General features: G+C 50.1%; 1 protein-coding gene across 2 annotated transcripts in view; it reads right to left on the minus strand.

The window, feature by feature from the left end:
• Positions 1–2,043: 2,043 nt before the first annotated feature.
• Positions 2,044–13,966, minus strand: part of LOC125742804 (ankyrin repeat and fibronectin type-III domain-containing protein 1) — a 234,256-nt gene continuing 222,333 nt past the window's right edge. For both annotated transcript variants that reach the window (XM_049015164.1, XM_049015165.1), the window contains 12 exons: positions 12,950–13,057; positions 11,326–11,425; positions 10,545–10,677; positions 10,126–10,245; positions 9,829–10,044; positions 7,747–7,913; positions 7,388–7,538; positions 6,891–7,059; positions 6,485–6,651; positions 5,365–5,575; positions 4,654–5,261; positions 2,044–3,880 (listed from right to left, as the gene is read on the minus strand). In XM_049015164.1, coding sequence (XP_048871121.1) covers positions 3,593–3,880; positions 4,654–5,261; positions 5,365–5,575; positions 6,485–6,651; positions 6,891–7,059; positions 7,388–7,538; positions 7,747–7,913; positions 9,829–10,044; positions 10,126–10,245; positions 10,545–10,677; positions 11,326–11,425; positions 12,950–13,057 — 2,438 coding nt within the window. In that variant the 3' untranslated portion in view covers positions 2,044–3,592. The remainder of the gene's footprint in view (positions 3,881–4,653; positions 5,262–5,364; positions 5,576–6,484; positions 6,652–6,890; positions 7,060–7,387; positions 7,539–7,746; positions 7,914–9,828; positions 10,045–10,125; positions 10,246–10,544; positions 10,678–11,325; positions 11,426–12,949; positions 13,058–13,966) is intronic.

Genomic DNA, 13,966 nt, shown 5'->3' on the forward strand with positions numbered 1-13,966 from the left:
TTCCAGTGTGTTTAATTCGGTTAATTAGAGGCTGATTTACTGTCAGCAAATACAAGTAACATTAATACAGGCCGTGCACTGTTATGGTGAGAGGACGTAAATGCCTTTACGGCAGTGACCCCCCCCCCCCCCGAATGCCCAAAGGCTGTGGGCATCATTAGGGCTGCCCCCCCAGGCCGTTAGTCTGCAGAGACGTGAATCCAGGCATTGCTAGCGATACCTACCCATCTTCATCTGAGGCAAGGTGCTGAAGCGTTTTCACACCGGCGTCGTGGCATAGCTGCACGGCTGCTCAGCTGCACGGCTGCTCAGCTGCACGGCTGCTCAGCTGCACGGCTGCTCAGCTGCACGGTAAGTCACTCGACCTTTGGCGTCACATTTCTGCAGCGGGGAACCTCAGGCCCAGCAGTTTTGCCCACAGAGATTTGCGGCTTGCCATCACTGTGGCCACATGGGAATCTACCGGGGCTCCGTGTGAGCGTGCAGGTGCTTTAGTGCGACCATTTCACACCACTGGCAGAGCCCCATCGGAGTGGCTACATTGACGGCATCGCTTCCTATGAGCACTGCGCGATACTGAAGTCCCCCATGACACTATAAGCAAGTCACATGGCAGCAAACCCGTCTAGACGCCAAAATCCAGAGACCGCGGGAAGCAAGATTAAAAGTACTTAATGAGTGCACCTTTAAGGATGCGGTGGGGCCGGGGAGACCCTCGTGCACAGAGGGGCTACAGCCAGACTGAGATTGACCTGAGCGGCAGGACTCGTCGGCTGGCGGTCGCTCCCACTCCCCCCTGGTGACGCGGAGCCCAGCTCCGGCTGGGATCAGGTCTCCGGAATGTAATGGGCTCAGGCTGTCCCCACTCTCCCGGGAGCAGGTGGATCGAATGATTGCCCGCTTGTGGATTTCTGATCTTCTTTTCTAGCAGGTTTTAATTTGGATACCAGAAATTTAGCCCTCGTAATTCATGGTCACTCGCCCCCCCCCTCCCCCACACCCCACCCGCCACCCATGGATCCATCTGATTGCTTTCTCCCGAGTCCCGCGAGAAGATGCTGACTCTATGGTGAGTTCCGTTACGTGAATCATGACTATTTTTCTGAATGTTTTCTTAAAAGCATTCAGAGATGCGGCAGCTCCTAAAATTAGCACAGCTCGTCCTGGAGTCTTTTGGTTTAAAATTAGGAGGTGTCAGAATTCCGGGCCGATTCTTAAGTTACTGTCGATAAATGGTTAAGGAGTTTTCTTAAAGGGCCAGTGTCTGTAGGTTTATTTGCATGTTTTGCCTTCGTGTTTAGAGAGGTTAGTGCTGCAGTATTTGGCAGCTGGGTAGGCATGCAGAGATTTCTGCCCCACAGGGTAAACAGAAAACGCCCTAGGAGAGGTTCTCCGTAGCACGAACGGTCTTTCCTCTAGCGCCCTGCTTACCGCCATGGCAGCAAATCAAAATATTGAGCAGAATTCCAGGTTTGTACAATTCGTTTGTATGAATATTCTCTCTCACAGCACCATGGTCCACAGATCAATGGAACACAAATGACAAGACCAGTTAAAGTGATACCTCTCTGTCCTCTCTCCCCTTATTTGATTTGTTGGCCGCTTTGGCGGACATGGTCCTGCTAACCGCGCATCCTCTACACACCATGCTCCACCAGGGGGCAGAGTGTGGGCTCAGGGGTGTGGTCTGTCCTCTGGCAGGAGGTAGGTGATCAGTCCGTCAAAAGGAATGACAGATGTGTGATGCATGTCCTCTTGTATAAACACACATAAATCCATCCACTCAGTTTTTACTCTCTTACATGGCACAATATTTCAGATTGTTCAGGCAAAGCACAGCAGGGCCCTCCATGGGACTTGAACCAAAAATCCTCCGATTACGAGGCGCCACACTACATAGTCAACAACAAATATTGACAGTATTATCATTCACACTTCAAACCGCAGGTTCATGAATGTCTCCAATGACATCAGTGTTATGTGGAAGGTGTAGTTTGTTTTTAAAAACAAGACATTTTTTTCCAACCTTCCTCCTCTGAATCCAGCTAGTAAAGAGTCACGCTGGCCAGACACGCATTTATCACTCTGTAACTGAAACAGGGAGACGATGCAGAGGCACATTAATATATGAAACACGAAGCGTCGTTAGGTGACTGAGCCCCGTGGGCTGCAAGCGAGTCACAGTAGGACTCTGGGATCCGTCTCCGGCACAGGAAGTGTCAAAAGAAACACAAGAATTCCGGATATTTCTGACACTGCTAAAAATAAGAATGTGTAAGATGTAAGGCTTCCTGTAAGATGTGTCCCATAAAAACCATCACAGTGACTGCAGCCTTTTGTTATATTCATTTATTGTTCAATAAAAATAGATTTTTAAAAAATGACCTTACGTCTCCTTCATGAATTTGCCCAGTGTATCTACCAGTCAAGCTCGAGCTAAGACAAAGCCTTCCATCTGAGCCTGTGAGGGTATTTGTAAGTAAACGGCTGAAAGTCTTAGCTGTTAATGTGAAGATGTTACGTTTGGCCTGTGACTTAACTTCATGCTAACCATGGAAAACAGCAAATGTCTCCAATTACTGTGAGTGTATAAGCATAAGTAAGAGATGACACTAAATCCTGCTATTATAATAATAAAAACAATATGCCAGAGAAACCAAGACTCATCTATTACAAATAAACATCAGTAGTTTGTGCGATAACTCCTACCAAACCAACACAAGTTAACACAACTCTTCTGGAAGTTAAGAAAACAAAACAGTACAACTCAGAGGTGGATCTTCCAGTCTTAGCCATTCCATTCCGGTGGGGGGAGGGAAGGACGGGAACTAGAGTGAAGTAAGTCTGATACTGGTGCCACTGGAACACCACTGGTGAGTGAAACACAAAACACTGGGCAGCTCTGGGCTGCAAACACAGCACCGTACGACACTGTCAATGTCTGAAGACTTCTCAAAGTTCACAAGCTGCTCTGACGCAGAAGAGAACATCTCTTAGAAGACCACTGCTTCCCTTTTCAGTTCTTCCTAGAGTCTTGCCCTCCATCATGGCCCCTCACTACCTCACACATGAGCAAGGGACGCGCCTGACATCTTCCTGGCTATCGTGGAGGGGAGGCTCGCTTGGATCCTTCACCCCCCCTTCAAGCCGCCGACCAGCGCGTTTACTACAACAACACCAGCCCCAGCGGCATGCTGGGGAGGTTTTGGAGCTTGCATCAAGAGATCTCCACTTGCCAGCACTTCTTGAAATGATTTAAGCATTATCTCTAGCAGAACAGAAGGAATACCACTTTCCTAACTTCATGTGAAGGCTGCTGTCACATTATCACACATTGTCACATTCCCTTTTCAAGTTTTCAAGGTCTTACAGAAAAAGTGATAATTTTTCCATTTGGCGAAATTAAAAGGGTCTTCACAAAGTATATCCTTGGGAGGTGGGGGTGGATTCATTTCACAGCAGCATGTACAAAAAGACAGATATACAGTCACTCTGTCTGTGCAGTGTGCGTGGAAATGACTAAACACATAGAGAGGACCCCCCTCTGGCCTGGGCATAGTGGTACGAGCCTGCTGCTCGTCGGCGCCCCCTCTCACACCGTGGTGGCACGGCTACACTGCAGCGCCAGCGGCGAGTACTCCTTGACACGCACGCAGAGCTTGCCACGTAGCCAGGGGTTCTGCAACTCCAGGGGCCGGAAGTCGTCCTGCAGCCACTTCTCCCTGTCCTCCAGCAGCAGCACCAGGCCGAAGTGCTCCAACTGCTCGTCGCGGTAGACGCAGCGCTCCGGGGAGCCCAGCAGCCGGCGCGATACCTCATTCATCTCCTGCACCACCAGGCGTACCATCTCCCCGGCCGAGGTGCGGGGGGTCACGCGTAGCTGTGGGCGGCAGGGGAGGTGGGTGGCTTTTAATAACCAAGAGTGTCTCTGGCCTCATCGATGCAGTAAATAAGAAAGAGCAGCCCTGACCGACACCTGCGGTAATTGTCTGACATGCTGAGTAACAGGGCTGAGCTGGGCGCGAGAGGATCCAGGCTGCACTGGCTGGACGGAGGAAATGTGTAGCTGCCAGGCAGGTATAAATCAGGGAAGCGTCTTTATCAGCCCTGAGCCCTGGATCAAGATAAAACCCCATAATCACCCTAAAATAGCCCAAAACTAAACCTGTGGACCACTGTCAGTGTGACTGGGCACGCTGGCTTTAAAGGAAATGCATTTTATAAGAATCTGGTACCACAATTTGCTAAATGTATTCCAAACATAAGTAGTTACTACACTGAAAGTAACGTTATAGGTCTGTCGTAAACTGTTAATATTTAGATTGTTTCATTCATTTTTTTATACCTCTTTTCTTTCTGTAACTTTTTTTTATATCTGTATACCTGCTGCTGGACCAAATGGATTTCCCCTCCAAAATGATCAATAAAGTCTAAGTATCAAGTAATTAAAAAGTAAATTTACAGAACTCAATCTGTTCTCGAGGAAATTTCTATGGACTTTTGGGAACTGAACAAAATGAAGACTGAGTGTGTTTTGGTTCCCAGTGTCGTGACATGAGGAAGCCTGACTTTAGGTCATTGGCAGTTTCATCTCAATTTTCTGCAGAAATTAAGCAATATTGATAAATGTTGTTTAGGTTTTTGGACACGGACCTTGACGCTGGTTTCTTTGGGCAGCCCGGTGCGGTACTGTGGATACACACGGAGGGTGATGTGACACGGCTTCCTGCAGACGCCTGGCGAAGGTGCTGAGCTCCTCTGTGAGCCGCTGTCCTCTGACAGCGTGCGGGTCGGGGCTGGCCGAGGGCGACACTCAGGGGGACAGCAGCGGTCCACGGAGGAGTGCTGGTGCCGTCGGTGCTGGGGGGACGCGGTGGGAGGGGAGGTGGCGGACACCGGGGGGAACTCCAGGCTGCTGGTACGCACACAGAAGGCCTGCTTCTTCTCGGTGATGCGCAGCAGCTCAATCTGCCGGCTTGGCAGGATGAAGTCACTGTCGAAGAGCTCGGCTGCACGCCGCCGCTCCACGTGCTCCGGCGGCCCGGGCTCCGAGGCCTGCAGCACATCTGGCGTGGACCCCCTCAGGGCCCCCCCGCCAAAGCCCTCGTGCGGGAAAGGCCGTGGCTCGGCGGCCGAGGAGCGTGGGGAGGAGGGTAGCAGGTCGAGCTCACGGGGGCTCTGGGCGCGGCTGGAGTCGTAGTCGCTGTCCGTCGTCAGGAAGACCTCCGAGGAGCCCTCCTCATCCGACAGCCCGTGGAGTTCTGCGGGACACAAGAGCTGCTGCTTCTGGGCAGGAAACCAAACCAGGCCAAATTCCAGCAAATCGGCCGGCTCGCAGATGCCGGCCCGTTCCGAGGGTCTCACCGGAGTTAAGTTTGCGGCCAGTCTCCGGTGATGGCACGGGGGAGGGCAGGTAGTCCAGCTGGGATGACGTGGAACGGGGCTTCTCTGGAACCACGTCCCGGGAGAAATCAATAATCCAGGCCAGAGATATCCCCCCCGAGGGCTGCTTGTAGCGGGCGTACTGCAGGGCATCCATGATCCAGCGAGCTTCCCTCCACAACTCCTCCATTTGCTGTGGGGGGGTTCATATATGCCTGATGTCTACATATACAGTCCATACTGCCAAGTTCACATTCTTTCACTCTATGGGGGGCAGCGTGTTAAACGCAGGCATCAGAGAGCCACGTGTATGTCAGTTTTCACTTAAATATTCATTATTAACGGGGGAAAATGTGGTTTTTGCGTGTTTCTGCTCTTGATTCTGGCTGCAGCGTTTTGTGCCCCAAAGGTAAAATGTAATTTTTTGTAGATATATGTAAGCATCACAGAGGGTGTGAGCACAGTTAGGTTAAATCTCGTCTGAAATAATTGGGGCTGGGGGTTTGAATCCTGCATCCACTCTGTGTGTATGGAGCGTACGCAGCGTTGAGGAAGTTACTCACAAACGTAAACCATTGCAGACAGAGGTAAAAAGTTCAGGTCCAGAAAGGGTAAATCCAGACCAAGGTTTTATTTCAACCAACCAGCTGAGTACTCTGTGACTCTTCGTATTCAACTGGTTGGCTGAAAAAAAACCTTGGCCTGGATTTGTACTTTCTGGACATGAACTATCCACCTGTCTGTAATGGTTTACGTTTGTGAGTAACTTCCCCAACACTGAGCTTGTGTATACTGCCCAGGGTGTGTGGGCTGCCTCTGGGTACTCTGGGTCCTACTCGGTCCTAAGACATGCCATAAGGTGAACTAGTATCTTTAAGTTGCATATACTGTATCTGTGTGGGATCTCCTGCACTGCCTGGGATGGATTGGAAGTTGGATGGACTGCATGTCATGCTCTACAAATGGGATCAGATGAACATGATGGCTGACAGTCAGCAGACCGTTAAGACCCTGAGTCTGAACCCCCCCCCCCCCCCCCCTCTGGCTGGTAAGTTGGGGCGTGTTTTCAGCACTTGTAGAAGCAACCCACCCCCACCCTCACCTGGATGTGCTCCTGGACCTGCTGGTGCTTCTGCTTGGCTTCCAGCAGCTCAGATTCGGAGAAGGCCTCCCTCAGGGTCTGCTGGGACATCAGTGACTCGAGCTCCAGCAGCGCCGACACCCGGCAGTACTGCCCAATGAAGCTCGGCCGGTAGGTGTCGAAGTGGACTGAGATGGGAAACGTTGACATGGGACCATGGGTCATGACGAGTCGGGAAAGATCCAAAGAGGCGGAACCAACACCAACAGGAAATGAGGTCACTAGCTACGAGATTCTAGCATTAGAGACATGATATGTCCTGCTTAAATGGCACCTCATGAGTCTCTGCTATGAATGCAATGCACGGACGCAACTATATTTGGAAAACGTGAGCAGCTGAATTAGCGGAAAGAAGTTATGCGCTCACCCAGCTCAAATATCTGAAGCGGTAAGGTAAGGAAGCCAGTGCGGGGAGAGAAGGGATTGTTCTGCCCTGGGGCGGTGCACACGTCATCTGAAGGGGGCAGCAGCAGGAGAAAGGAGACCTTCTCACCGACCTCAAGCACCTCCTGGCTGTAGATTCGGAACTCTGATGCCTTGGAAAGAGGGCAAGGAGCAATATGAGCTGATGTTGGCGTTTGCGTTTGGACCATATAACGTAATGATATGGAGACCATTTAGTCAACCTTTGGCATCAAGCTCCTCCCTTAATTGGCGAATTAGTGCCATTATTTTGATATTTGTACCACATTTTATTGCAGTGCTTGGCAGAAATGCACAGGCATGGAAAGTGCAGATAATGAACTCCAAGCTGGAGTATTACAGGCAGGGAAATAAGATGGGATGGAAATGCATGTGCACCAACTGGCCGTCTGTTCTGAGCCACCCGCCTGCCTGCTGTCCTGTCTGGGGCGGGGCTCCCACCTGGCTGACTGGGATGTTGATGTGAGACATGAGCTCTTTGCAAGCACTCCGCAGGTCCTGAAGAAACTGATGAGGACCACTCTGGACATCCTGGTCCATCTCCAGGGCCTCCTCCAGGCATCTGACCGCTTGGAACCACTGCCACTCCTCTCTGGGGGAGACACAAGCGGCACTCGCAGGTACATCCATGCATGTATCTAACACAAGAAACTTCTCAACTTCACATACAAAATGATCTCTGTAACCTATGGGCTGAAACAAGCCTACTAATGTTTCGCAAGTGATATAGACCTTAATCCAGCAATCCAGCAGCAAATCCGCCTACAGCTGCAGCTGGGCTGTGGACGCATATGTCCTACCTGGACACGTTGCTATTGTCCCGGACCTTGACGTGGCTCAGCACGTTGGGCAGCTTCTGAGGCACCAGCACCCGGATCTGGTCCACCGTGCTGCAAAGCTTCAGGTAGCCCAGGTAGAGGCCGGGCGATAGCAGCTTCCTGCTCCTCCGGTGATAGGCCAGCTTCTCCTGTGGAACCCAGAGCTGAGCCAATCAGATCCTCTCCTCACCAAGAGGAAGGAGTGGACACAGATAATGAACAGCCAAAAGGCTCTGAATGCAGCCCCAGAAGGTAATTACTGAGTACTTCCCGCACTCTGTATTTGTCAATATGATATTCTGACTCACTATTGTAAAATGAATAAATGCCAAAAATACATATACAGAACAATACCTAGGCAAGGCATAAAAGGTTCAAGACTAAACACAATAAATCACCTTCCCGGACCTTTCATTCTTTTTGGCAATAACATAAAAGTGACCAGACCAGACTAAACCAGAGTACCTTAGCTGTAATATTTATATTAAATGTTTAGTCTTTCTGACTTCATAATGCAAAATGACCACCTCTTATTATTATAACATTAAAGGAGTGACTGTGCTGTATAAAAGTAATGTCTGCCTTTCTGTTCGTCTACAAGGGCTGAGAATCAAAACTTTAATAAAAAATTTGTAGTTGTCACGTAACTCCTTCAGGATAAGGCCGTTGGTTAAATAAATGAATGTAATTATGTAAATACTGAGAAGCTGCTTCCTGATTTTCGTGCGCATTATGAAAGTACAAGGAATATAATTAATTATGATATTCCGGAAAAGCTACACAGATCAAAAACAGAATTACATTCACGTTATGATCCAAACACAAGAGATACAACGCAGCTTAAATTCAACTATACATTTCAAGTCCAGTCAGCTATATGTCAAGTAATATGCTGTAGGATTATATATCACCGAGAAGGGTGGGGCAGCAGGGCAGTGTGCAGTGTGCAGTGTGCAGTGTCGTCGGCTCATGCATTTTAGTTTGGGGGGTGGGGTGCGTGTGTGTGTGGAGTTTGGAGGGTCTCCCGATGTTTGTGTGGGATTTTCCTGGATTCCCTGCTTTCCTCCCATGCTCCAGAAAGATTTGTTAGGTGAATTGGGGTGTGTGACATTCCGTCCTGGGTGTCCCATGTCAAGTGTTTCCTGGGATAAGCTCCTGGCCCACAGTAACCCTGTAAGTAACTGCGAATGGATACCTCACTGCCCGAAAGATATCTGAGAATCTGGAAACCGGACATAGCTTTGAAAACAGTGTGAAGAGTAACGATGTTTCAGATATTACAACCAACCTCCGTTCTTTATATGTAAAGAGATTGTTGTAAAATTAAATAAAATGTACTGAAAAGGTACAGAAATACACCAGGACCGATGTTGATGCAGTGGAAGGAGAGCGAGACAGACGGCAGCTTCCGAATGTAACTTTCAGCGACGTCCTAGAAGGCGACTCATTACTAGTTCAATTCACATTGTTCTTGCATTCAAATTTTAAACAGAAACCTAAATCCAGTGGGTCGATCTCCGAAACTTAATTTCAATGCATGAAATTTGCAAGAAGCCGGCAAATTCTCGAGGTTTTTTTTCGCCTGTGTTGCGGGGAGCCACAGAGGAACACAACGTACAGTCACGACGCGTAGCTCGCAGGCGCCTCGCATTCTCCGGCTCTCTCTCCCCCCTAAAGTTCATTGCTAATGAACACTCATTTCCCCTGCAAGATCCCCATTTAGCTGACAGAGGGATTTTGCACACCGCGGCCTCAGTTACTGTATAATGCACTGGCTTGTGTCCACGGAGGCCATGTGTCTACTGTGGCAGCCAAGCCAGTGTCAGAGGACTGAAAAACCATACCGCTTAAAAAATAGCAGCCTTTTGACCATGGATTCACGGATCTGGAGCCGGTTGACAATAGTTATGGCTGGCAGCGAGCGGCATGCTGTAGGCTGTGGGGAGCATGTTCCTCAAAGCAGAGGGGCCCAGCAGTAGTACTCTGTGCAAGGACCACCTATATACAGAACCTTCCTACAGAAGTATGGTGAGGGGCAGCACAGCAGTGGGAGGCGAGACCCACGTGCAGCGTGATGAGCAGCATGTCCAGGGCTGTAGGCTCTTCGGGGGACGAGATGGATTTGCGCTGAAGCTGGAGCCTGCAGAGCTGCGTCCAGCGCATGCCGTCCAGACTGGGCCCCGAGCTCAGGTCCCGCAGGGTCACCAGCAGAGCATTGCCATGCTTGTCCTTGATGGGCTCGAAGTATACCTGGCCTAGGTCCTGGGTCCCCAGCATGCCCTGCGGAAGGCACAGCGGAGATCAGTGGCCGGGAAGGATTCTGGGATGGAGCCTCAGGCGTTGGTGGATTCATGGTGCTACCTGGAGCTGGGATACCGTCTGCAGCATCTTGAGGCGAGTCTGCAGAGCACAGGAGCAGGAGGACTGGGAGGGACTCAGGCACTGCTGCAGCCAGGGGATCTCCTCCCACAAGGAGGCCAGCTGGGGAGCAGCAGGGTGCACAAAACACACAGTACCTCAGTATCAGTATTATTATTATTCTGGGCGTGTCACCTAGTAAAAGGAAATGGCTGGTTCACACTGAGGATTAACCCACTGAACCACACACCACCCCAATCAACTACCAGTTTCAGTAACAACTAATGTAGAAAGCTGGATTAAATCTAGTGCACTCTAAATCTAAGACAGATGAAAATTGTTGGATTATCAGTGAATAAATGCATGCATTAATTCTGCATTTAAGGTCTTAGTCGCAACATTAGTGTTTATAAATGGCTCACCTTGGTGAACCACAGGAAGTCCTGCACCAGCAAACTGGAGTAGGAATCTTCAACCTCCACAATGGGGATCTGGTCCTCAGCAGTGACCACGATGCTGTCATCTCTGTAGAACACTACGGTCAAGTACAGCCCTCTGAGAGACAGACAGCAGACTCATTAGTATTCATCATGTGATTAAGGAATAATATACACACAGAAGAGGGAAAACTGAGATAAGCTTCATTCTCAGATGAGCTATTGAGCTACTGGAGAGTTTTCTGTAAAAATGCAAGAGAGATGAAGGTGCAGAATAAGAAATATTACTGAATCACGGTAAACTCAAGGGAGGAAGAAAGAAGCCAAGAATTTGCGAGATAAACAGTGACACTGCACACTCTGGCGTTCGTAGCGTTCAGTGATGTGGAGGCGGAGCTAGAGGACTTATTTTGAGTTCAGGGGCTCTCCTGTTTGCCTTGCACTCTGTGCTCCTAATCACATTTCAAAGTATGCCCAGTAAAACGCCCTGTGGTCGGACTATAAAAGGTGATACGGAAAACCACAACCACGAGGCTGCATGGCTGATTTAGCGGTGGGGGGGGGGGGGGTGTCAGCCATAGGCCCGCAATCAGGTTGAGCTGATCAGCAAGAGCCACCACTCAGCTGGACCCCGGTTCTTCAGGAAAGTCAATGGACATTTGGTGATTATGATGTCATAAGGTGATTATGACATCATCTTAAAGTGACATGACAAAGAAACTGTGCGCCAAGGTAGGAGGGACAGACGATGAAGGGATGCACTCACCGTTTCAGGTTTTTCACAAATTTGCTTGTGGGCTGGAAAAGGTGTCGTAAGCTTTTGGAGACGGAGTGCTTCCTCACGTGTGGGGGGGCCTTGCACTGCTCTGAGGTCAGAAGAGACCCGAAAGGGGTTACAATACAAGTGAAGATTAACCCCCCCTGCCCCCCCCCCGCCCCAAAAAAAAAACAGACAAGTAATATACCTGCCAGTATCACACAACCAACACAAGGGTCCTGAGACAAATGGCTTCATTCATCCACAGCACAGAGAAAAACACATGCACATGCACACTGGCCATTTGTACATAGGGGGGGGGGTTGAGAGAAATGCCCCCCCCCCCCCCCCCCCGGCCTGGAGCCAGCAGAAATGGACTGCGTTCACCGTGAGGCCACCATTCTCATCTGCTGGAGCCGTCACGAGAATCCAAGCATCACGGAGCAGCATCGAAGAGGCCCAACAGGAGCCTGCGCTCTCCCTTCTGTCCACCCTGCCACCCCACACCCCTTGATGCCACCTTTGTATCTTAGTCCCCTTGACCAGGAGACAGTTTGCAGGGTGGAGGGACATTTGACTCTCTCTGGCCGTAGGTGTCAGGGCAAAACGATGCTGAAAACACCCCCTGACCCTGGGAGGTCAGCTGCCTCCGACAAGGGGATTTATTTATTTTGGGAGGGGGGATAATGTGCCAGGCAATTCATTATAGACCGCCTGTCCCCAAAGCCAGGAAGGGATCTTGTCTGGGCTCCCCGATCTGTGGCACTTGAATCAATAAATCCTACGTTTAAGGGAATGAACTAATTTTCTTTTCACGGGACACTAAAATAACAAGAAAAAGCTGAGCTCATTTAGTCGGGCAGAACCAGGCCAGGCGGCACCCCACCACCCCCCCTCGACGCTGAGTAAGACAGACAGGTAGGTCCACTGCTGGGGTCACAGTGTTGATGAAGGCCCCTTTCACACTTTAATTAATAGTGTTTTGAGAGAGAGGGGGCACTGGGCCCACGGAGAGGCAGACAGAAGTGCCGGAGTTTGTAAGGGAACCGCCCCTCCAGTCAGTGTCAATTTATACCTCTGAAACTAAATGCTCCGTTTCTACAAGAACAACAAACATGACCCTGAGCAGAGGGTCCCAGCTACCGTTTGTGAATCGGAGCCGTGCTCGCCGACTCTGTGCCCGCCTGAAAGGGGGCCATTATCCGCTCGTGGGCCACGCGACACTGACGCTCTGTCAGCATGCTCCCGAAACGCCAGGCCGTCCGTTCAAAACAACAATGGCGACAAAATCCCATTTCTCCATCTTGTTGAGGGAGAGAGAAAAAAAAAGCAATTTTTCACCACTAACTCTGTTTCTCTGTCATGGACTTCTGGCTCTACACTCTTATGTTTGAAAGTCCCTGGGGTGCTGGTCCAGTTGCAGAAAGACCCAGGCTGAGCGTGCAGAGCCATGAATCTGACCACGGGCTGATTAGCTGCACGATAGCTATGAAATACGTCTCCAGAAAAATCTGGCAAAAATAAAACCGCCTGCTATTTGAACACGTCTAGGGAAACTCCGGACTACAATGGGATTTGTTGTCATGTGATGGCTGCCAAGGAGGCGAAGCAGGCGGGTGGGTGTTTATCTCACCGTGGCAAACACAGTGTCTATGGGCTTCCTTTATCTGGCCCAGCAGCTGGTCCAGCGCCTCCTTCTGACCTCTCTGGCGTGGTGCTCGTCCGTCGACCTCTCGCCAGCCTGATGGAACACGGGCACTGTCTAAAACACAAGAAGACTCTTGCACGGATACTCGTGAAATGGATGATCAAGAACGTTGATGGAAATCACTAGTTCTTTGCGTTAACGATTCCCCTCATGGGATTCTAACTTGCCGGTTACACGTTTACACTTCAACCACGACTTTACCCAGTGTCATTAACTTGTGAGGATGTATATCTGATACACGCCTGGGAATTAAGAGAAAGTCAATAGCACAGCAACTAGCAATAATCCTTGGATTCCCTCAACAGCGCTGGCTCGGTTACTTGGTGGAGGAGCTGCATGGGGACCAATATTAGAGCCCAGCACTGAGCACCAAGCCCAGGGGAAGATGAGCCATCTTGGATGTTGAGCCCTGGGGCAGTTTATGAAAGCTGCACCCCTATTCCTCCATAGGCTCTTGTTCCGGCCGGGACAACCAGGCTCTTTACTGTGTTTGCTGTCGGCCAGAAAGACTTCACTGTCTCTGTCCACTACAAGCTCACAGACATGGAAATGTTTCCAGCAGTAGCAGAAAAGGAAAGCACAAACATAGAAATTGAAATTAGCGTATGGAAAAAAAGCCCCCCCCCCACCAGACACAGACACACACACAGACACATACCACTGCTCAGTGCACTCCAGGGTAACATTTTACAACATGATCCCATAGTGCTGTTATTCTTCACCTTCCATCGGACACTCACAGGGTCGATGACCTTTCAGGCTGTGCTTCTGACGTCACCCCTGTAATGCATCAGGGTGACCATCACGTGCAGGACCTTCACTGCTACTCCCCTCTCCACAGTGTACCGGCCCTCTTTTGTTTTTAGATTGTCGATCTCCTCGAAGATGCAGGAGTGCATGACCTTCCTCACACGGGAGCGAGATGCAGGTTGGGATTGTTGT

The sequence above is a fragment of the Brienomyrus brachyistius genome, chromosome 5 (assembly GCF_023856365.1).
Source record: "Brienomyrus brachyistius isolate T26 chromosome 5, BBRACH_0.4, whole genome shotgun sequence".
NCBI lineage: Eukaryota > Metazoa > Chordata > Actinopteri > Osteoglossiformes > Mormyridae > Brienomyrus > Brienomyrus brachyistius.